Source organism: Gambusia affinis, linkage group LG08, assembly GCF_019740435.1.
Source record: "Gambusia affinis linkage group LG08, SWU_Gaff_1.0, whole genome shotgun sequence".
NCBI classification, from domain to species: Eukaryota; Metazoa; Chordata; class Actinopteri; order Cyprinodontiformes; family Poeciliidae; genus Gambusia; species Gambusia affinis.
Genome location: NC_057875.1, coordinates 8,000,656 through 8,023,795, shown reverse-complemented (window position 1 = coordinate 8,023,795; position 23,140 = coordinate 8,000,656). Strand labels below are relative to the sequence as shown.

Here is a 23,140-nt window from a genome sequence, read left to right as displayed (position 1 = left end):
TGCCTTTGGAGTTGAACTACTATGTTAAATCACTCCTGTTTGTGATTGTTACTTGTTCAGTCTTACCACATTGGAAATAAATTTAGGGAGTTTTAAAAGTCTAGCATTTTATGTTTGTGGCAAGAAACATTTTTTTTTATTTTGGATGGGTGGAAATAAATTAAATTAATAAAGTAATAGGAAATGCAGCTGAAAGATTAATCTAAAAAATAGCTTTTCATTCCATGCCTCATTTTAACAAATTAGTAATCTTAGCTGATACAAGTGCTGTATTAAAAAACAATGCCCATCTTTAGCTTCAACATTGCATACAGACCTTTGTGGGAAATTGGGACGGAAAGGAAACCTCCACCAGAAAAAGAGAAAAGATAACAAATTAACCAGAAAAAAAAAAACAAAAAAACAGGACAATCTCCTAAAAAGGAAGCAGAGTGCATGAAATACAGCTGATTAAATATGCCTTCTTTTTTTTTTTTCTTTTGCTTGTATTATGCAGCTGTGGCTCAGTGAACAAACAAATATTTAGGATTCACATTTTTTACTGCTTGATATTTAAAACATTATTTGTATTCTAAAACTGGTTCATTTTTGACTATCCATGTTTAATTTTTTAATAAATATTGTTTAAAATGATCTTATTCAGGCTGAGAAATGATAGATGTGTGCGAATGAGTTGGGTTTTTGTAAATGTGTCATGTTTGTGTATTTTACACATACAATAGCTGCTGTTACATAATCAGTTGGGAAGAGAAGACGACCAATAATGGGTTAAAAATCCTATTCCATGTGGCAATTGCCTAAATATAATCAAATGGTTTCGGCTTACTAAATCTAACTCAAAACATAGAAAAATTAAATACTAGCTGGATGACTTGTTGGAAAAGTAGATTTAGCACTTTGGTCTTAGAAATTTCACAATAACAAATATTAAAAGTAAAGTTTCTAAAACATTTTGAAGTAGTTTTACAAGCTGCTCTGTTAATGTATTTAACTGTGGCTAAAATACACTCAAGTGTGAAAAGGCCATCTATATGAATTACTTCGGAAAATCAAAAGAATCGCTAGAAATAAACTTTATAAATACTGCAGTGGAGCACAAATCAAGCATGACTTACAGACTGTGGAAACAGCTTTGTTCTACATTAGTATTCAGGCGATAGCTTATCTCTTTAAACTGTTATCATAGCATTTCAGCTATTTTAGACACACTGACCTTCTCTTAAGGACATAAGATAAGGCTTTTTAATGTCCTTATTAAATCAAGCCATCTAAGAAGGCTCTCTGAAGCCTGTTCCAGGAGTCCATAACTTCCTCACACAGGCTAATAATAAGAAACACAGTGATAATGACCAGCAGCTCTGTATTTTTTGTCTTATGAACATAATCACAATATGCAGTGAGATCCACCAGTTTTCAGTGCAGGTATTTTATGTAAAAACAACATATATGTACATGACCTCACACAAAAAGCCACATGCTTTTTTTTAAGCAGTCTCTCAAAGGTAATGGAGCAGTGAGTTCTTGAAGAATAATAAATCCTGTTTAATGGGATGCTGCAAAAAATTTTTTAGAGCCAAGCAAAGTCAGTCTGCATATTTTGCCAACAAGGCCCATATGCACAGAAAATATTATAGAGACATATGATGCATGTCATTCTCAGACAAAAACCCCATTAGGATTGTGATTGTCAGGAAAAATCATTTTTATCAAACAGTATTAAATATATTATGGACACTGGTGTGGGTGCATGAGTGTGTGTCATCAGCGGTTAAGACGGCTGTCATCTTCAGTGTGTATGTTTTATTTTATCTGATAGACTCAATATCAGTCAGCTGAAGTCTCGGCATGGTGATTTACACCACTCATCAGTCACTATGAGAGCTGCAAAGAATGATCAGACTGACAGGCTGAGGCAGATCATGAAACTTTAAACTGACAGAAGCACAGTCATGACATCCACTTTGTTCAATCTACTCTGCTTAACAGAAGATGTTGTTTTTGAAAAGCAAACAGTGAGATGAAATGATTTTGACTTACACTGGCTCCAGACTAGTGAAATTCCCAATTTGAAATAAGTTTAAATTATGTGTCCTGTTGGCAAATTCCAGACCAGACTTTTACACTTGTAAACAAATGGTCCTTTGCAAAACAAATGTAGGTAAAATCACATGCATGAAATAGCAAGTTTTACATCTTAAATAAGACAAAATAATTTTGCCATTCCCCTCATTTTTCAAAGATGGTAGGAATGGTAAATGGCCTGTACCTGTATTGCGCTTTATCAAGTTCAGAGGATCCCGAAGTGCTTCTCACAACATTCATTCATTCACACACTGATGGTGGCAAGCTACTGGGCTGCAGCTGCAGCAATGTGACAGAAGTGAGGCTGCCACTGGGCTTCTAACCACCACCAATTGGCAAGGCGAGTTAAGTGTGTTGTCCAAGGGTACAACGACAGAGAGATGAAGCGTGGGCTCAAACCAGCAACCCACCAATTACAAGACAAATTCTTACCACTGTCATAAAAAAATTATAATTCAGTCTTAAATAATTTTTTCTTGGCAAGAAAAATATGCATCATGCAAAATAAAAGACATTATAGCATTGAATAACTTCTCTGACATCAAAAGGCAAAAATAAGATATATGTCTGGTGTGAAAAAGTTTGAAGACGCAAGTGGATTTTAACACCGCTAGTCGGAGAGGATTCTTCTAGATTAAGTTATAAGAAAAACTCACCACTTCAAATGGTCTATCCAATGAGCAACTGCATTTAAATTTATGTAGACTAAAGGAAACATTGACTTGTGACCACTGATACAGTTTGTATTGTGATTTATTAATACATGGAATAATTTAATATGCCTTAACTTTGTAGTGTACAATTAAAAAAAATAAAAAATTGCACTCCTCGAAAGCCCGATGCAGTATACTCAGACAGACAAAAGCATGTCAGTGGAGTACACACACCCATACACCCAAACAGAGGCATACACAAAGGCAACAGCAGCTATAGATTTGTCCATTCCCTCCCCCCTTGAGAGAAATACCATTGCCTGGATACTTTGATCTACCAAAATGAACGAGGCAGTTGGCATTGACTGCTACAAGCAGCAAGGAACCCATTCAGAATGATAAACTTAGAGTATTCATAGTTCTCCCCAAAGTGTCTCTTTACGTGCTTATATAACCAGAAATGCAATCGATGTAGACTTCCTTTTCAACAGCTGATGGAGGCTCACTTTTCTTTTTTCCCTAAGAAGGCTATGTCTAAAAAAAAAAAAAGAAAAACACTCACATAAACACTGTATTCGTCTGTCGGTTAGATTGATGAAGAGAGACGTTCTGAGAGCAAAGTTAAGTGACATTTAGACTAATGTGTCAAGTAAGAGTATATCTGTGTGCGTCTCTGTCACAACCTATGCTGATTTAGACTTTGGGAGTTTGACAGCAGTGCATGTCAATGTCCTACAGCAGTGGAATTGGAGAGGAAGCATCTGGCTCAGATGAATCTTGAGAGTAATGTGTGAATAACTTTGGTGAAGCTTCATAAGGGAAGTTTTTTAAGCCAAAATCAAGCTTTACATTGCCATTTCAGGTTGATTACCCTTTCATATTAATTCACTGAAGCTACATCAACTGAACAATGTCAGATAACGTGCCTTGAAAACAATATTCATACTACTTTAATTTTTTCACATTTTGTCATGTTGCAGCCACAAACTGCAATGAGTCTTAGTAGAATTTATTGTGATAAATCTATCAAAGTGCCACATCATTGTGAAAGGATTAAATGTTTTAGATTTCTTTCTTTTCTATTTAAGTAAAACAGACATATGTATTTAGTCGGCCTGAATCCATTCTTTGCAGAACCACTTTTCACTGAAATTATAGCTAGAGGTTCTTTGTAATATGTCTCTACAAACTTTGCGTGTCTGCAACTTTTGCCCATTTTTTCTTTGCAAAATAGGTAAAACTCAGTCAAGTTCTGATGAACATCCATTGTCAAGTCTTGCCACAGGTTAAATTGGGTTTAAATTGAGACAATTGAGCCTATTACCCAATACCAGGACAGGATATTCATTTTCAATCCACTTCACCATAAAGTACCATTGATATAAGATATTTATTTTACAAAAGAGAGCTGGCCAAGTCAGTCACACAAATTAAAGCTATGTAAAAGAAAAAAAAAAAAAAAAAAACATGCCAAAAAAAAGTCATGCGGCAACTCAATCACAGCAATCTCTCAAGAAAAACAATGGCATTTCTCCTTCACTGTATTTGAAACAATGACATTTCTCCTTCACTGTATTTTGTTAGGATCTTCTAAGAGTTAACTGTGAATGTAATTGTAGTAAGTAATTAAGGGCTTTAATATAATTGAATTTAGGGAATCTTGGGAAATTGTTTCATGACCTAACCTTGCTTTTACTTTAAACTCTGACCACTCTGTCTGCTGTGTTCCTTGGTGTTCATGATATTGTTTAGTGATTTATTTCCATTTTCAAGCAATGGCTTTCTTTTTATCACTGTATGAAGTCAATTTGTTGTCTTGGCAGCACATTCTGCTACCTAAGTTGTGATTATTTGCAGGTCCTCCAGACTTAGCTTGGGCTTCTTGGCTGTGTCCCTGATTAATTGTCTACATCCAAGTCTTTGTACCTGCATGTGGATTGTATTTACTAATCAGCTGATTCTTTAAGAAATTGGTTAAAATATACTGAATATTATTAGGGGTGACATATTAATGGGGATTATATAGATTTTTATTTTGCCCCCCAAAAATGTATTTGTGAACCTTATATTATTTTTCTTCCACTTCACAATTGATCTTTTGCAGAACCCCAACCCCACAGTCATTGTCCAATTAAGCGTGAGCTATTTTGTGATGCCGTATTACAAGATCAGCCCAATAATATGCATTGTTTAAGGCTGTAAGATGGCACTATATAAACCAGTTCAAAGAGAATAAATGTAGCTTCAAATATAGCCTTGCATTACTGACTGACCTCCACCAATATCATTGCAACTCCACATCTAACAAAACAAATGTTTATTGCAGCCTTAAAATTGAAAAATTAGCTTTTTAATTAACATAAAGCAAGAAGAATGTAGCATCCCACCTTGTGCAATAGCCCATAAAAATGCATTCATGAGCCACATTTATCAGTTAATCACATGTACAGCACACACAACAGTGGCTGTGGCTGAATACATTGAGCAGGAATATGTTACCACATGCACCGTGGCCGACCAAACACAATAGCTCTGACTATTAAGTGTGATAGATTTATTTTAAGAGCACCAGGGATGCTTTGTGGTTTACAAATCTCAAGTCTTCCAGAGGCTTTTCAGGTGATTATCTTCACATTATTGATTATTATAAATTCTCCAAACATTTCTACTTCAATAGATGCAAGAGAAATCAGCGTAAAGAATGAAGCACTACATGCTCCATATTTATGAACATTTGTCATCTCTGTGCCTTGGGAACATGTTGTTTTGTGATGGAGACACGATATTTAGATCTTTATTTTTTCAAGTGATGGCACTTGGTTGAAATATAGACAGGCACATTTAGCCTTGTGTGCACAAGGCTAAATATGCCTTGTGTATGCAACATCTATCTTTATCACTCTCTTTATTTGAAAACTGTAATTACTGTGGTATAAAGTGACCTTGTGAAACACACTCATCGGCAGTATTGAATCTCTAAGGGCTGAAAAGAAGCCTGCAATGAAAGCAAAAAGGGACCAAGTTATTTCTCTGCAGCTGCAAAAAAAAAAAAAAAAAATGTCTTTTAAACTACAGACACTCACAGGGTCTGTGAAGAAAGTTCATATAGTTTTCATTCAATAAACTCATAATATCATACAAAGATTGGATTTCACACTCATTCTGAGTAGTTCTTTTCACACCAGCCCATACTGCTTTTGCTGCAGACATCCAATAATATGACTTGGTTCTCAAATCCATCCACTACACGTCAGCAGACTAAAATTACTAAAGACACACTGCTCACTTTCATAAGCAGAGCTCCATTTAACCGAAGAGCTTGCGCTAAAATTGCTGCCATTCCCGGTCTAATGGGTTTAAATTGTTTTTCATCCATTTTTTACATGGTAAAAATCCTATTACAAAATATAAGGGAAAAAAAGCAACATCCAAAACAATGTAAACACAATGATAGAGAAAAACATTGCTATTTAATACAGAAAGAGAAGGCAAACAGGTAAGAAACATCAAGCACATGAAGACAAACACATGAACAGACATCATAGGCATAAAAGCATTTATATCCTTTGAAATGTTTAGTATTTCAGGGTGTCACAACCACAAGTTACAGTGTATTTTATCGGATTTTATGCAATACACTAATACAACAAAAGTTCATAGTTGTGAACTGAAATAAAACCGCTTTTTCACTGTACTTTCTGCTGTATACTTTCTGCTGCAAGTTTAGGCATGTTTCTACCAGTTTAGAGATTGTAGATTTGCCCAGTATCCTTTGTAAAACAACTCAGTCTGATTAGATGGACAGCATCTGTGAACATCAGTTTTCTAGTCTTGGCACAGATACTCATTTAGATTTAAGTCTGAACTTGACTGACTTTTCTCTGATCAGTTTCCCGGTCCCTGTGGGAGAAAAGCATCCTCAAAGCATGATCCCCCCCACTGTGTTTCCTGAAGGGAATGGTGTTTCCAGGTTAATGTGCAGTATTGGTTTTCTACAGCATGCCGATTTGTATGCAAACCAGAAAGTTCAGATTTGATCTCAAGGCTTGTATCTGTCAACAGATTCTAATGTCTTGGAACGTTTTCAGTCATACTCTTTCCTATTTTGGATGATGAATTGAATAGTGCTCCAAGAGATTTTCAAAGATAGATGGTAATTTTATAACATTTATTTATAGTATCATTAAATTAGACATTGGTGAATTAGATCATAAATAGGTGTCTTCTGAGGACAATTGTTTGGACAGGGGCTTATTCGTGAGGATTCAACATAAAGGGCATTGAACATAAAAGGATGCTAAACTTTTCAAATAAGAAAAAAATTATGTCTATGAAAAATACCTTTACTAAGCATGTTTTCATTTTCTTCCACTTCACTACTGTAGACTACTTTGTGCTGGTCTTTCACATAAAACCCCAGTGAAATGCATTAAACGTTGTGGTTGAAACATGAACAAATGTAAAAGATTCAAGGCATATGAATGCTTTTGCAAAAAAAAAAAAAATTGTATACAGTATATAGCACTCTTTTTATGCATCTAAATGAAGGCAAAAAATAAAAGTAGATTCAAGACATTAGAAAAAAATGTTCAAAAGCTCATTCCACAACCACAACACACAGGAATTAGAGTTATCAAAATACCCAACAGCAACAATTAATCATTCATCAGTCTTTGGAGAAAACGCAAATCTGAATGCTCCAAATTCACACTAACAGATGTAGAGCAAGACTGCATCTTCAAACAGAAGTCTACATCCTGTTTAGCTGCTTTATGTATCAGAATTGAAGCAGAGACACCTCGGGGTCCAGGCAGGTCACAGGGTAAATCAGGTCTCAGTAGGCCTATCCCTCAAGGCAGAAGAAAAGGATGAAGTGTTTTCTGGATACTGTGGGTGGACACTAGCAGGTGGAAAAAGAAAAAACCCAAAAACAAGAAGCAAAATCTTCTTTACCAAAAACAATTAACTGAATCTTTCCCACCTGATCTCCTTCTGCTTCTGTTCCTACTGTCCACCAATTCTTTATTTTTCACCACCTGACCCACATAGAAAACTCCTTGCTGGTGGGTGCTGCACCAGAAACTCAGCCCAAGCCTTTGATCCAGTTCCAGATCACTTGCTGAAAGCCTGTCACTTCAGCTTTAGGCCGCAGAGCATCCCACGGCGGCTCTTCATCTCCAAGCACTGGGCGACACACTTTTTTCTCACATCATTCACACAACCTCCGTCATGTGACCAGCACATCCTTCACTCTGCTTCACTTTAAGCCAGAACAAACAAAAGAACTCAAACAGAATAGTGATGAAATAAAGAGCCAAAAAAACCACAGGATCGATTTTGTGTTGTTGACCTTTGCTTTTCAGGTCGTTCAAATACTAAATAAATAATCATCTTTATTAGCGCTGACTTTATTACATACATATATATATATATATATATATATATATATATATATATATATATATAGCACCCTATCTGTGCTTGGTGGAAAATATAATTTACAGTTACAGTGACAGACAAGAAAGCACGCTGAACCATTTACATAAAGGAAAAAGGAGGGCAGATTTAATTTAAGAATTGGCACGCATTCTTAATTTCTGCAGATGAAGGCTCATAAATGAAAAAGTCTGGAATCATGCCTGGTATGGAAATATGAAGTTATGAATAATGCCTCTGTCTTAATCAACAAGTCTGTTTTAACAAGGTGGATCAGATAAGCACCTGGAAGACTGAGGGGGGAAAAAAAACACACATGGTTGCACTCGTAACTAACCAAGAGTGGGACTAGAGTCCCCCGAGGGCCCTAAACCCTCAAATCCTCCTTGCTGGACCCTCACCAGCCTGTAAGAGGAAGCAGCAGCAAACAGCTCAGGGTTGTCATGGACGACCATGAATCTACCTGCAGCAGGCTGAGGCAACACGAAGAGTGGCTGATTTACACACAGCTGCTAATCAGTGAATGGCTCTCTTGGTAATGAAAACTCATAGATCTATACAGTTGCACTACTGATATGATTTTATCTGCTATTACTCATTTCCAAATAAGCAATAGGCAGTGGCTGTTCAACACCAGAGTGAGGGTAAGGGTCTGGGGTGCGTAAACTGTTTATGTTTTGAATTAAAGATCAAAAATGTTGGTGCAGAAAGTGGTTACTGGGTCATGGTTGTGAAAAATAAGATATTCCTGTTTTTATTCAAACATAAATTTGAGAAAGGAGAATATAGATTTTGCTCTAGCATTTAGCTGATTGCCCAATTCCACCCTCCCATCAGGCTTCAGTAGCCGAGGTATAGGCCCAGTAAACAGAGAGGCCAGCATAATGGCTTGTTTCCGCTTGGCCCTGATCCATCATCTGAACAAGTCACAGGCATTGGTCTAATCATGATTAAGACCAAAACAGAAAGTCAGGTAGACACAAGAGAGGTGCAACCATCCATTCATTCGCTAGATTCATCAGACAAATCACTTCCACTTCCAGCAAATGAGAATGAATTCATTGTGACTTACCTGTTCCATTGGCTGTGCTTGCTAAGAAGAGAGGATACAAAGCTGAGCAGCTTTGAGATAGACGGACGCAAAACAGATTCACAGCAAAGTCTTATGGACCTACTGGCTCTGAGAGTAATTTAGGAACAAATGTGTCTAAGGGCCTAATTGTAGGTTTAGAGGGAAAGCGAACTCACCACTGGAGCAGTCCAGACCACCCCATCCAGGCTCACACTGGCATGTATCAGGAGAGACGCAGCGACCGTGCATGCACTCCTCTGTACACAGAGCTGAGACACAAAGATATTTCCCCATCAGTACAACTTATAAGTGAATTAATGCATACAAACATGTAGGTAAATCTAAACAGCATTACTTAAAATGCATCTCAGGATCTCAAGCAAAATATCCAGTAAAATTAGAGACTTAACGTCTCCATCTCTGATATAAATCTTAATTTAGGCCCTTATGATTGCCATGTATTTCCAGTACTTGACATCGCATTTTTAATAAATGTGTCAACAATCAACTCGTTCAAATTCTTAAGTGCTTTCATAATCTGTCAAAAATGTATCAACAATTAATGTTGAAGGATGAATCACTACCTTTTCCTGAGAAGGAGTTTTATTATAGATGAAAAAGAAGCAAGGGGATTCTAGGTTTAATTTGTAACTAAACATGATATTCATACTACTGTCAATTTACAAATACTTCAAGTAAAAGGGATTTTAAAAACAATAACCACAATAAATCACACAAATTCTGACATTTATACTGAATGTAATATTATCTAAGCTGTTTTTCTAAGCTTGGATGTTAAAGGTTTTCTTTGCCTCTCTCTGGACTTTAAAGAAATATCTTAATTTCAGTTTAATTCAATTCAATACAAAATGTATCTATTAATCCCAAAAGGAAACTTTTATGTGGGAACTGTAATTAAGGTTTCTTTGAAAAAGTAATATATATGGTGATGTTTGTGGGTGAAAAAGATCTTATGTAGCAGTTTGTGCTGCAGCAGATGTGAAACCTCTGACTGGGGACACTGCTGTAGGATTTCTATCTTGTGAAACGGATGATCAAGATTGTCTCGTTCTTGTGTTCATGATAATATGAAACGTCCCTTTTTTGCCTAATCAGCTCCTGGGGCTCCAGAACAGTCTCAAGAACAGAGACAATCTTCCTTATTTGCTTATTAGGCTATTAAGTCACTGAGGCCTGATAATATGTTACACCAACACATGACGGCACTCTAAAACAACCAACTTAAATCTAAGCATCATCTGTTAAGTGCTATGCTGTTTTTTCTTGATAATATTACAACAATGTTATCAATTCTAACAGTAATTTGAAATGAAAAAGTTTGGGCATAAAGAAAACAAAGCAAGAATTTAAAGTTAAAGACACCTTGACACCTCGGTTTCTCAGCTGACGGTGGAAGCAGAATACATGAGGTCCAGATATTATAGTCTGAATTCTCCGTGAGCCTGATTGGGTCTGTTCATGTTCTGTTTTCACTATCCTGTTTCTCTACTGAGATGGGAAATCTCAGCACAACTGTTTGGACTGACCCAGAGGCTATCCTTTGGCAAAGAGGCAGCAGTTTGCTTATCTGCTCAAGGTTGATGGAAGCTTTGGTGGTTTCGCTTTGGATCATCACATTAGATAAGAAGAAAAGGGTATTTCACAGAGTAATGTTGAAGAAGAAATACTTGAGAAACTTGCCAGAGATGCACACAAAAATTAGCAAAGGCAAAAAAAAGGCTTGCAATGCACAAAAGCCTTCATCACAACTAAATGCAAGGTGCAAGGTGGTCCAACTTGCTCCGAATTGGCTGGTTATAAGATTTTTGTTCTGTGTGCTTCTGTCCTTTCTCTGACTCAGAACAGATCTCACTGGAGGCAGGAGGTTCCAGGGAAGGACATATCACAAAACTGAATTAAAAACACATGTGCATTTTAGACACATTAGATGACCTACAAGAAAAATGAAATCTATTCTTTTTACACCAACTTATTTAAACTCAAAGAGAGAGAAGGAAGAAATCCAAACAAACTTTAAAATATGTATTTAAAAGACAGGTCAAAGGCATCAAACCAGAAGATTTAAATGAACTCTACCATTTTTGAGAAGAGATGTAAAAAACAAAAAATAATGATGTTAAAGCTGCTAAGGAGATATTTTTCCAAATGTAAATAGTAGCCAAGATATGTATTTGAATCTGTATATAATTTTGACACAAGAAAAATAAGAGAAAATCTTGACAGTTAATATTTTTTGAAAAATCATTTAAGCTGTATGTTTTATATTTCCATTTACAATTGAATGTTAGAAAAACATAAAACCCAACATGATAAAATACCTTTAATGTCCTTAAAGTCAGTATACTTGTGATATACCAGCATATTTATATTCAAGTTCATCAAATACGTGACTTGTTTTTCTTAGTTGGCATATTAATTTGACTCACAAGTGACAGAAAGTGTCACTTTCCAGAACATGTTGCTATCAGCAGGCTGAGCTACAAAAGAACAAGCTGTAAATCACCTCTAATGCTCTGTCATATAGTAAAGCTTTAATGTTGCAAGTAGACCGCAGTGTTTACTAAGTCTGCAGTTTTCTTGATCATTTATATTGAGCTACACACCAGATTGATCAGGTAGGCATTAGTATTCCTGGAAGTGCTTTCACCAACTGGATGGTTTTCTTTTCTTTAGGGTAGATACAAAAAGGAACCTATATGAGTTGTTTTTCTTTGTTCTTTCTTTTCCCTTTTTCTTCTGTTTTTGTGGCACTGCATTTCAAACCAAAAAGGAATAATATCACAAAATAAGTACTTAGCATGAATAAATCTGTGGCAGCCAAGGTCATCTGGCCAGCAGGGTTAAGAGAAGCTGGCTCTTATCTGGGGAAGGAGACGAGCAGGCAAATACGACAAGAGAGAACCCCTGCCTGATGGGAATCAGCGGTCCACTAACATGGCCTGTGGAGGGATGATACACAATCCAAGGGCAGCAGAGCAGACAGCCTGTCCCCTTAACTGATCAGACCTCATCTAACACTCCCTGGAACTTCTGCTTGTTTTCTTCTCAGGTTTTTTCTGCTGTGCTTTGGTCAAAATTGCTGGAAGTAATATAGCTTCTTGTGTGTGAAATTATGACACCCAGGCTATAGCTCCTTCACTGAAAGGTCAGTGAAGGAGCTATAGAACACCACTCAATCAGGCTTCAATTCAGATCCACCACCGACAGCAGGGTAGAGGAACGACGAGCACATCTGAAACACCCACCAAGCACGAGTAATCGCAGAAATGCCACCGTGGCAATAAAAAAAAAGAAGAAAAAAAAGCTAAACCAGAGATGGGAAGATAATTCAGGGCAGATTTCTGAGCATCAGTAGTCTAGCAGAAAACTGTCTAATTAGATTTAGCCAGCAAGAAGAAAAGGAGGAAGAGCTACAACATTTCTGCTGACGAAAGTGGCGAGATCGACTACCTGTAATCAATGAGTCCACGGCCTGCAGAGTATTCAAAGGGAAGAGGAGACAAATTCAATGTCACCATGATGAGTTGATTTCATTTAGTTTCAATCAGCAAATTCTGATCAGCGAGAACAGGGACATGCAAATGTGTCACATCCCAGAGAAAAAAAGAAATATGGAAATGAAGTTTTTTGACTAGGGGAGAGAGGATAAAGCGCACCCTTCTCTTGAGATCTGAACCGGTGTACTGAAGGGAAGGCATAATAAAGTAGAAGGTAGGTCTTTCATTTTAATTGAAATTCATGAATCACCCTGCCTAACTCATGTCTAAGGAATCTGTTGGAAAATTGAGTCTTTCATCTAGATAAAAGGCTAATCTAACTCATTATGCAGAGTTGTTATCAGAACAAGGAACAATGGGGCTAATTGGTGATTGCAATGCAATGTTATTAAATTTAATATCTTTTTCCTAGTCTACCTATAACTTATTGCAATGTCTTATATAATAGGATCCTGTCAGTCTCTGCCTGTTTGTGTTTTTGCTGCAGTCCATGAGAAAAACCCCAATAGATTTCTGTGTTTAAGATCTTTGAAAGAACATTGTTTTTCTTTGCTTTTTAATTAAATACATTAAAATATATTTCTGGGGCTTGGGGGGTTGTCACCTTCTTTTCTGTAAGTAGATGCCCTACCGTGTGAATGAAAAGCAACAAATGCAAAATGAAAAAGTAATTTAATGCACAGAATCAGTTTTCTGATGAGAATCTAATGACCTTTCAACTCATCAACTAACTATTTTAAACTCAACTCGCTCCACAGACAAAGTCATTTAAAAATTATGTTTCAGCAATGGACAGGGAAGAGTCATGCAGGAGTCATCTGGACTTAATGCCTTGTAAAAATAGGGACAAGAAACTCCGCAAAGCCTCTGAAGATATTATAAGCTCTTGTCATTAGCAAGCTCTTCTCACTTCTTCATGCACAACTGTAATAATCATACTTATTAGAAGGGAAATTAGTTCTTCACATTCTCTTCATATGCTGGTAACATATTAAGGTAATGACTTGCAACAGATCAAAGGTCAAAGAAATGATAAAGACCTCTCGCTGGAAACTTAAGAGTTCTAATTAAAGAGATGCAGATCAAGGTTCATTTTGCTCTGAAGGAGCCTTAAGAAAATTAAACAATCCTTCCAAAAATGATGGAATAATGCAAAACAGCAGACTAAAGAAGATGAACATCTTTAATGATAATGTGTTGATTCTGTGTGTTTGTGTAGTCATTTTGGTGGTCTCAACATCCCCAGATTAATTTAGATGCACCTTGTTGAAGCTAATGGGAATACTGATGTTACATCATATGACCATAAAGGAAAAAATGACAGGCAGGATTAATAGAAACAATACTTAAGCTTATTAGCTTTAGTGAAACAAACTTGATAAAGAGAGAAAGGCTAAACAAAAAAATATATATGTAAACAGTGCACCTGATTTTGTCCTTTTCCTTTTTTACACCTAACTCTGTTTTACACATTGACACTGTTGCTGATGGTGTTACTAGTGCTTTACGTAACAATAAAATGGTAGGGATTCTTTTCAATTGAAACCAGTTTAAAGCTGGAAATAGATCTACATAAACTATTTTTAAAAAGACAATTATTTTATTCTCACTGTCTGACATTAAATCAGAATATTTTTTTCTTCTTTTATCTCAGCTGTAACTCAGTTATATTTTAAATAATTTTCAAAATGCCAGAATGATCAAACAAAATTTTTAGATTGTTTTTAAAAGCATTTTTTCAAACTTGGGAGTTTACACAAATTTCCTTGGTAAACAGTAGAGCTGCCTCTGAATTCTCCGACTTGGGTGAAACATTTTGGGAGTCCTTCCATAAGCTTCTCAAAATAGTTTGAGATAAATCTGGCCCATTCTGTCTGAAAGACTTTGTGTAAGTCAGGTAGTTTTTTGGCGGCCTTGCTCACACATAGCAGCTCTGCTTTCTTTCTCTTTGACTAAATTTTCAGTCCATCCCAGTACAGAACTTGTTTCATTGTGGATAGTGCTACTCTCCTTACAGCTTTGCAGTAACTGTACAAGATCTTTTGCTTTTCTTCTGGCATTGATGAAGATATTTTGGGAGAGAACCTGTTCATTTCAGAGACACACCAGCTTCTCCTTCCTGAATAATATGATGCCATATTGTCAGAACACTGAACACTTCCTTAGCCTATTTTAATATGTGTTGAGTAGAATATTAGGTCTATTCACCAGAAAAACACATAAGATATATTGCATTCTCTTTGACAAAGCATGAGACTGGACTTTCACCAGTTAAAGTCTAAATCTAAAAGACGAGATTAATATTTGTGAAAAAAAAAAACAAACAAGAAACAAAACTTTTAATAATAGGTATGGATAACATTTTAAATATTTAGCATAGTTACTGCCAGTTTAATTTATGTAATAACTAAAAAATTAATACACAACAATACAAATGTACAAAAGACAATACACCAGAATAGAATAGAATAGAATAGAATAGAATAGAATAGAATAGAATAGAATAGAATAGAATAGAATAGAATAGAATAGAATAGAATAGAATATTTCCATGGTTGTGACACTAATATTTTTATGGAAAAGAAATAAAACATATATTTATTTCTGAATTAATTGTTTTAATGTTTTTTTAGGGGTTATTCTTTAATTTGCAGATAAGTATTTATTACTTGTTAAAGAATATAACGTGTAATATTTTCAAACATATCATCACTGTAAGCTATTATGTTCTTGTTAGACTACCAAAATACATCAAACATTGACATTTGCAGTGGAAAACAACATTCATGTTTGTTTTAAGGCAAGTTTGATTGTTTTTCATCATTCAGAAAAATTTTCATTTAAGGAGCTATATAGCACAGCCACTTTGGATCTCACCCTACATTATAATATGAATGCACTCTACCTTTGAAGGAAATAACTGAGGGCTAGGGCTTAATGACGGAGGGAATGGGTGAAAGAGCCTCTATGCAAGTGCAAAGTTTGGACAAAAACCCTGAGTCCAGATAGGGGCAGGGGATACCTAGAATATTGGATTCAGACTGAGAAAATAAACAAAGAGTTTTGTTTCATTCCAAGGCAAAGGTACCCAATAATTTCTTGTGATATCACTGCCTAAGGAAAACAAGTAATTTAATCCTGGTTGCAAGTGAGGAAGGATTAAAAGGGACTATTTTGCAAAGGTAGCAGAAAGCAAACCTGCTCTCCTGACCTCTATCAAATCTATTTCCCCATTCCACCTCATTGGATTAAAGGGGTAAGTATTCATGCAGCTATAATATGTAAGTGAAACCTGTAAAGAGTGGGGCCAATTCTAGATGCGCAATCTTAGTTTGCAGATTCCCGTGTTTAACACCCTGAAAAGCCCATTAATAAACAAATGCCTGTGCTGTCACTTAAATGCCTAATGAATGCATTATTGATCAGTCTGCACCTCACTCCGTAAGACCACCATATAATCACACCCGCTTGCATTCTCTGCTGGCTGCCTTCCTGAGAACCTGCTACCCTGAGGCGGTTAAAGCCTTGACAAGGACAAGCTCAGCTGTGGTCAAAGAGCAAACCCACATGGCTGCAGTCATTGTACCAGAAAGCCCCTCAAGCTGCAAAAGATGTAGGAAAGTATTAGAGTAATTCTAATTCTCAACTTATCTTAAGAGAATAAAACATAAGGTGAGGCAAGGATATCAAAAACATAACTCTCAGAGGCAACTGCAACGTCTTCTGTCTTTATTTGACTTGCATGCAAAGAGATTCAGTTTGATGTGAGAGAGTAGAAATAGAACTCAATGACCAATAATGAAGTCATAAAAATGACAGAGAAGGATTGTTATCAGGATGCTGCTATACTCTTAACTCTTCTCAAGTTATTAAATTTTGCGGCAATTTAATATTGGGAGCTATACCTCTCCGGCTTCTAACCAGCTACGTCTTGGGTCGTTAATTTTTGTCATTGTTAAACAACCTCAATTAAAATGCACTTGCTCATACAGTAAAGCATTTGGCAGTGGGAGGTTATGAAACAATGTGCAATCTTTAAGAACTATGCTAAATCACATCAAACTTGATCATTTCAAATAAATTATTTTGCATTATTGGGAAATGAAATCTTATAGCATGCTTAACAGAAGTAGAAGGAAGCAGTGGTCTGGTAGGTTTTATCTGCCCACCACTAGCAGTCACCATCAGTTCTAATATTTACTCTTTCTCTAAGGAGGTATAAAATGTAACATGAAATGTCATAAGAAGGACAAAGGAGTCAGAAAATAAAGACACTCACGGACACACAAGTCTCCGCTTTCAAAGTAACCAGGGCAACACTGTGAGCGGCGCCTATACATGGTCCTTACTCCCCGCCGGTAAGCCGTCTTATAGCTGATCCTGGAAAATTAGACACACAGAGACAGCTGCGTGATACTGAAAAAAGTCCCCTACCTGAAGGTCAGGAAACATATAGAAGGTAAACGTAACTTGATATTTTCTCATATATGGCAAAAATAATAGGGAAAAACAAAGAAAAATATTAAGCTGAGGACAGGTCTGAATTATAGGAATTATGTTTTCTACATACAAGCCAGTGTTCACAAGGAGAGGCTGCCTTTTGCACTTTTAGAATCCCACTATGGAGCATTTGAAACAGAGCAACATCTTCAAAACAGGATGATTACCACCTAAGGTATCTGACCTTTTCTCAGCCAGACACCTGAACACAAACATTCATTTTAGCTTTTTTAGACTTGGTTCTAATTTTTGGTATAATAGAGCTACAGGAACTCAGAAATAATAAACTTTTATTGTCTAAACTTACCTATGCCTGGTGCATTTAAACCAGTTTAGGATGTCTGTGCATCTTGTGTAATAGATCTGGTCAAATGGATGAGCGTAGGACTCCTGGACAGTCACTGCATAGCTGAAAGACAAACGTAAAGACAGTTGTGACACAAAGGATTTTACTGTGTAGTAGCATAAATTTTTAAAGAAATTTTACACTAGTAAAGAAAAACTGCAGTTGAATGTGTAGCTATTACTAAGGGAAAATCCATTTAATTATCAAGCCAGTTTGTCTTAAGCAAGGTCATGTATGTCTACAGCCTAACCTGACAGTTACTATTTAAGAGACATGTACCCTGGGCAGTATGGCAGTCCATCAATAAGATAAACAGATGAACATTTATTTCTGCAGTTGGTTAGTAATCAGTAAATAACCTAACATACATAATAATGTTGAAGACTGGGGGTCCAAATATGGGTGAGAAAAACATGGCAACTGTGGCTTTGTAAACAGCCTTCTGAAATTTCTCTGCCTAGGCCAACATAAAGGGGTAGCAGTTTGTATTGTTGCTTCACAAGATTCAGAATGGCGTTTGCAAAACTTCATAAATATATACAAAATATGGCTGCTTGATTATGGGAAAAAGAATATCACAATTAAATCAATATTGAAAAGGCAATATTGAAATCATGATTAGAATATCAAAATGCCTTGTTGAATCTTGCTGTAAAAAACTGAAAGTATTTATTCAAATGTCAACTGTTGCATTCAAAGTTAACAAAATTAGCCATTTAATGTGCTTCAAAGGTTTTTTGGTAAAAATCTAAATTGTGAAGCAAATAAATGAACTCAAATGTAGTTTGTTGCAATTAATTAAAAAAACAAGTACATTTGTCAAAACAATTTTTTTCAGATGTTAGTGCAGTAAACTATTAAGATTCTCTATATGTATTCAAAATTGAACAGCACACTTCTTTACACAACATATAATTATTTAGCTGTCAAATTCAATAATTATTTATTGTCTTCAATTGTTAAAGCAGGACTCTTCAGATAGAGGGGTGCCTACGCCAGTGGAAGAAGTGGCCTACTCAGTGAAAAGAGCTGAGAAGAAATTGAGATGTTTAGACTGTCCAAAGAAAAACAGTGGAGACTAGAAAGGTTTATAGTGAAGTAGATATACAAGCCAATAAGGAGAGAAAGTAAACTAATAAAAATTTACCTCAAATCCGGATATTGTCCGGACTATAGAGCGAATCTTACTTTAAGTCGCATCTACAATTAAAAAAACAAAACTGGAAACGGACATATATAAGCAGCACCGGGCTACAAGCCGCTGGTATTTCCGCCGCTCTAGGTTTTCCACTGCGTCCTAAATAAATCTGAAGGATTTGGCGTCTCCAACGCCGAACCATGGATTCGTTCACGCCGAGCTATTTATTTGTACTGCCAGATCGTTAACCTTCAACTTAAAAGCGGCATCATATGAACTTCTTCTTGTGGTTTCCATGATGAGAAGGTATGAATTTGAAAACATTTCTCCGTTGCCTGCTGCTAGCTGCTAGCAAATTAAAATTAGCACTTTCTTCTTTGATTTCCAATTTTGACTTCCAATGATTCACTTCCCGCTACAGAGCCTCCTGGTGGTTGAAGAAAAATCCACAGAAAAGCCGCACCGGGCTATAAACCGCATGGTTCAAAGCGGAAAAAAGTAGCGGCTTATAGTCCGAAAAATACGTAGTATTTAAATCTAATATTTTTATGTCTTATGTTTCTTTTTATAAGATTTCTTTTTTACTTTGATGCTTTCTATGTTTAATCTGAATAAATTATTTATTCTTACAAACTTTGTTACAGTCAAAGTGAAAGTAATAGCTGCATTTGATCCTTGTTTGAACACAGAACCTGAGACATCCAAATTGAAAGTAGAGTAATGACTTTGATATGCAAAGAAAGTCAATTTTTATGATGTTTGCAAAAGATGCCTGAGGATATTGGAGGACCTTAAAGCCACAGACAAAGCCCACTTAGGAAATTCATTCTCATGCCAACAAGGTGGAACCACAATGCCTAAGTACCCTCACCTTGGTCGGGCAATCATCCCAATAATACATCTTCCAGGTTTTCGTTCCACCCTGCGCCTTAAGGACAGAAATTATTGCTGCTTATTTCTCATAAGTGACACTGCCCAGCACAGCTCATTATTATTCAGGCACTTTGGCTGTCATGATTGATTGGGATGAATTTACACTGATCAATCCGTCTGCATATTTCATTTGATGCTTTAAACTCTTCCCATCCCTGTCTTCAGCTGTGTGAGGTCAATACTGCTGTACGGACTTAGATTGAAGGATGTATAGTAAATTGAAAGGTCCATTCTAACTCTTAGATTTCAGCAAACTAACAGAGTACGTTGGTGACAAGAGAACTATTCTCACCTCTCCCAGTGGCTGCAGACATTGGGGTCATCAGGGTTGAGACTTAATGCACTTGTGCTGAAGCTTAGAACGAGGAACCAAGCCAGACGGACAACCGATGACCCCATCCTACTCTCTGAGAGGAAAAAAGAAAAGAAAAACATAATATTGATTTAGAGATCAACTCTTAAACTGAGACTATACCGCAAATGTACATAGACCCACTTACAACATGGTAGTTTTGAAAATGTGAATACCTTTAATTTTGGTAATAGTTTTCACTTCGCTTGTTTTATATGCCTATGCAAGCTCATATTTTAAGTGCTAGAAAAATCAGAATGACTTGAGGAAAAATCTGGACATGATTCAGTGAAAAGTAGCTTCGGTCATGGTAAGACTTTGTACAAAATTTTGAAGTACATGACCCAGTACACACTATTTATGAGGCTGAGGTAAAATGTTTGCCGTGGCTTCCTATCACACATTACACAGTCAACACAGTAACAACAACGATTAAAACTGATACCATTGCAACAAAATAAATAAATACATGAAAATAATCATTATATTGGCATAATACCAACAAAAATGAAGAAGAGCTCTGAACAATAGATATTGCAAGTTGTTTTAAACAAGATATCAAGATTAAAACTAAAAATTATTTAAACTCATGTAATAAATCAACCTGCATAAAACAAGATGTTGCAGTAGGTTTTTCAATTCATGTAGCTATTTTCTGGGGAATCTCAATTTCACAGGATACAATTTACATTTGCAACAAACAAACATCCCCTTTATGTGTATGTGGCACAGAGATATGGTAGTGGGTTTTCATTTGCAAAATTAAGTATTGCTACATAGAACTAATATACAAAAAATATATTGCATATTATATTTCCATTATTAATTCACATCTGTTCTTCACAAGCATTTCTTTGTATTGACTGCAGAAAGGTTCCTAAGCCATATGATGGAAATGCAGTGGTTGCTTAATAAATCTTGAAGTATGTGGAAGTGGATTATAAAGAGGACCAGGGGTCTCATTTATAAAGCTGATGGACACACAAAACGGTGCAGCAAACTTACATAAGTACCTTTCCACACAAAGGCTGTGATTTATAAAACACAAACTTGAAAATGTGTGGTTCCACATGACAACTCGGACTCATGCACACCATCCTTTGTTTTGGAAATTCCGGGAAATTTATATTCAATACAAATTTAAGACTACTTTATTGATCTCAAAGAGAAAATAAATGTTGTCATAACTGATATTAATTCAAGGTTATTCAAAGAATTGTGATGGCTGTGGGCGGAAAGGATATCCTATAGCAGTCTGTATAATGGCAAATATGCAGAAGTCTCTGACTGAAGACACAGATGGTGAGGTGGGATTCTGATTGAAACTGCTCCATGATTCCCACAGGCCTTTGATTACATGTCAAACTTTAAATGCAGATTACCATAAGCATTCAAAAACGCAGTCTGATATATGTTTTGAAGAACCATAACTATAAATGAGAAACTTTCAATTAAAACAAAAGATTTCACAATACTTAAATGTGTTTCCGGAGAGCAGGAGAGGTGCACACCTGTGTCGGTATTCACACTGTGGCATACGCCATTGGCCTCCTAAAATGCCGGTGGTGGTGTGTAAACTTTATGTCATAACAAGATTATTTTTTTTTCAACTCTCCACATCACCCACATCATTTTGTGCTTCTGTGAAATTGTGTTTCCACTGTTGTCTGTTGTTAAAAAAAAAGAAAAAAATAATAATAATAATAAAATTGAGGCACTTGACAATCTTGAAGTGATGTATAGCAGTCTCAAAGCATGTGCTTAGCTACTTGATTTTTTTGGATAAGTGCAAGGATATTTCTGAAAAATTTAATTAATCAAAGCTGGTTAATTAATTAATTTAACTTTGCTTCTACTTGTTCACAGTAAAAGAGCAAGTCGTCTGGCTGCTCTTCCAGAGACTTCCAAGCAGGTAATTTTCCACAGTTATTGGTTTAAAGTTTAAAGTTATTGGGAAAATAATTTCAATTCTAAAAGCTATTTATAGTTAGCATGGGTGGCAAAATGGACCAAGTAAGTCCAGGTGTCCCAGAGAATAGTTTTTGAGACTAAGAGGAGTTAAAACCTAGTTGGTTAGTTGACATTTTTTGGTGGAGGGTGATATGGACTAAACATTGAATATAGACAATAAAGCTGAGCACAAATTCAGACAGGGCCATAGTGTAAATGACAAGCCACAATCCAGTGGAAGCCATAAATTTTGTTTTCTCGGCAGGGTCCATCAGCCAGAGACTTACAAGATGAAAACAGAAAAGTAGAAAGACTTAAATTATTTTGAACTTCATATGAAGTCATCAATATGCTTCATTAAACAAAGTCTTTTGTCGGAAAAGTAATGCAACATATGCTGTTTTATTTTGTTAGTCACCCAAAATGATACAGTGATTTGCTTCTTATTCTTACCAGCAACACTGAAGGGCACAGCCAGTGTTGAAGCCAACATCACTTCAACACATCAGTACAACACTATGTGGTGTGCTGATGTATTTGCCCTCTGTCAATTGCATCCTCTCTCTCTTCCATTTGTTTGTCTAAAAATGTATCATCTATACCAAGAGTTTTGTTTTGCCTGTAAAGGCTAAAAACTTTGAGAACAGAGACTCACACCTAAATATAACCTGAATGACCTGATGGGCTTATCTGTTTCATCTACTGAGAAGACATTGTAAAGCAGAAGTCTCTTAAATATTTTTGCTAAGTCTCAGTAGTGAAAGTAAGAGCATAGAAAATAAGAAAACAGCAGGAGATATTGAGATTAAAACAGCTATGTCACCTCAAGAAAACACGTCTGCATATAAGTAACAGACTAGTGGGACTGCAAAGATTGGATTGTAAAGCAACAGAACATGTGGCCTTCTGACTGACAACAACTGTCGAAGAATGGTGGGAACATCAGAGTAAGAAGAGCAGCATAAGATGAATAATCAATTTCTGATAAGTACTTATTGAATATGTCTGCAAGGGCAGTGTTGCAATCAGGCTTTGTTTCAGTCAGTTAACCGCTGAGAAACTGGGGCCAGCTCCATACAGGATTTTATAAAATGAGCAGTTCTTTCTATCAGCGAGCGTACCTCTGATAAGGATGCAAGTACATTCTAAGATAAAAACTG

At 36.1% G+C, this 23,140-nt stretch overlaps 1 protein-coding gene across 7 annotated transcripts in view; it reads right to left on the bottom strand.

The window, feature by feature from the left end:
• Window positions 1-23,140, bottom strand: part of megf11 (multiple EGF-like-domains 11) — a 109,890-nt gene that overhangs the window by 63,181 nt on the left and 23,569 nt on the right. For 4 of the 7 annotated variants that reach the window (XM_044123718.1, XM_044123719.1, XM_044123723.1 and 1 more), the window contains 5 exons: window positions 19,971-20,085; window positions 17,569-17,670; window positions 17,041-17,141; window positions 9,420-9,512; window positions 9,244-9,264 (listed from right to left, as the gene is read on the bottom strand). In XM_044123718.1, coding sequence (XP_043979653.1) covers window positions 9,244-9,264; window positions 9,420-9,512; window positions 17,041-17,141; window positions 17,569-17,670; window positions 19,971-20,085 — 432 coding nt within the window. The remainder of the gene's footprint in view (window positions 1-9,243; window positions 9,265-9,419; window positions 9,513-17,040; window positions 17,142-17,568; window positions 17,671-19,970; window positions 20,086-23,140) is intronic. The other 3 variants (XM_044123720.1, XM_044123721.1, XM_044123724.1) reach the window with 1 other exon arrangement.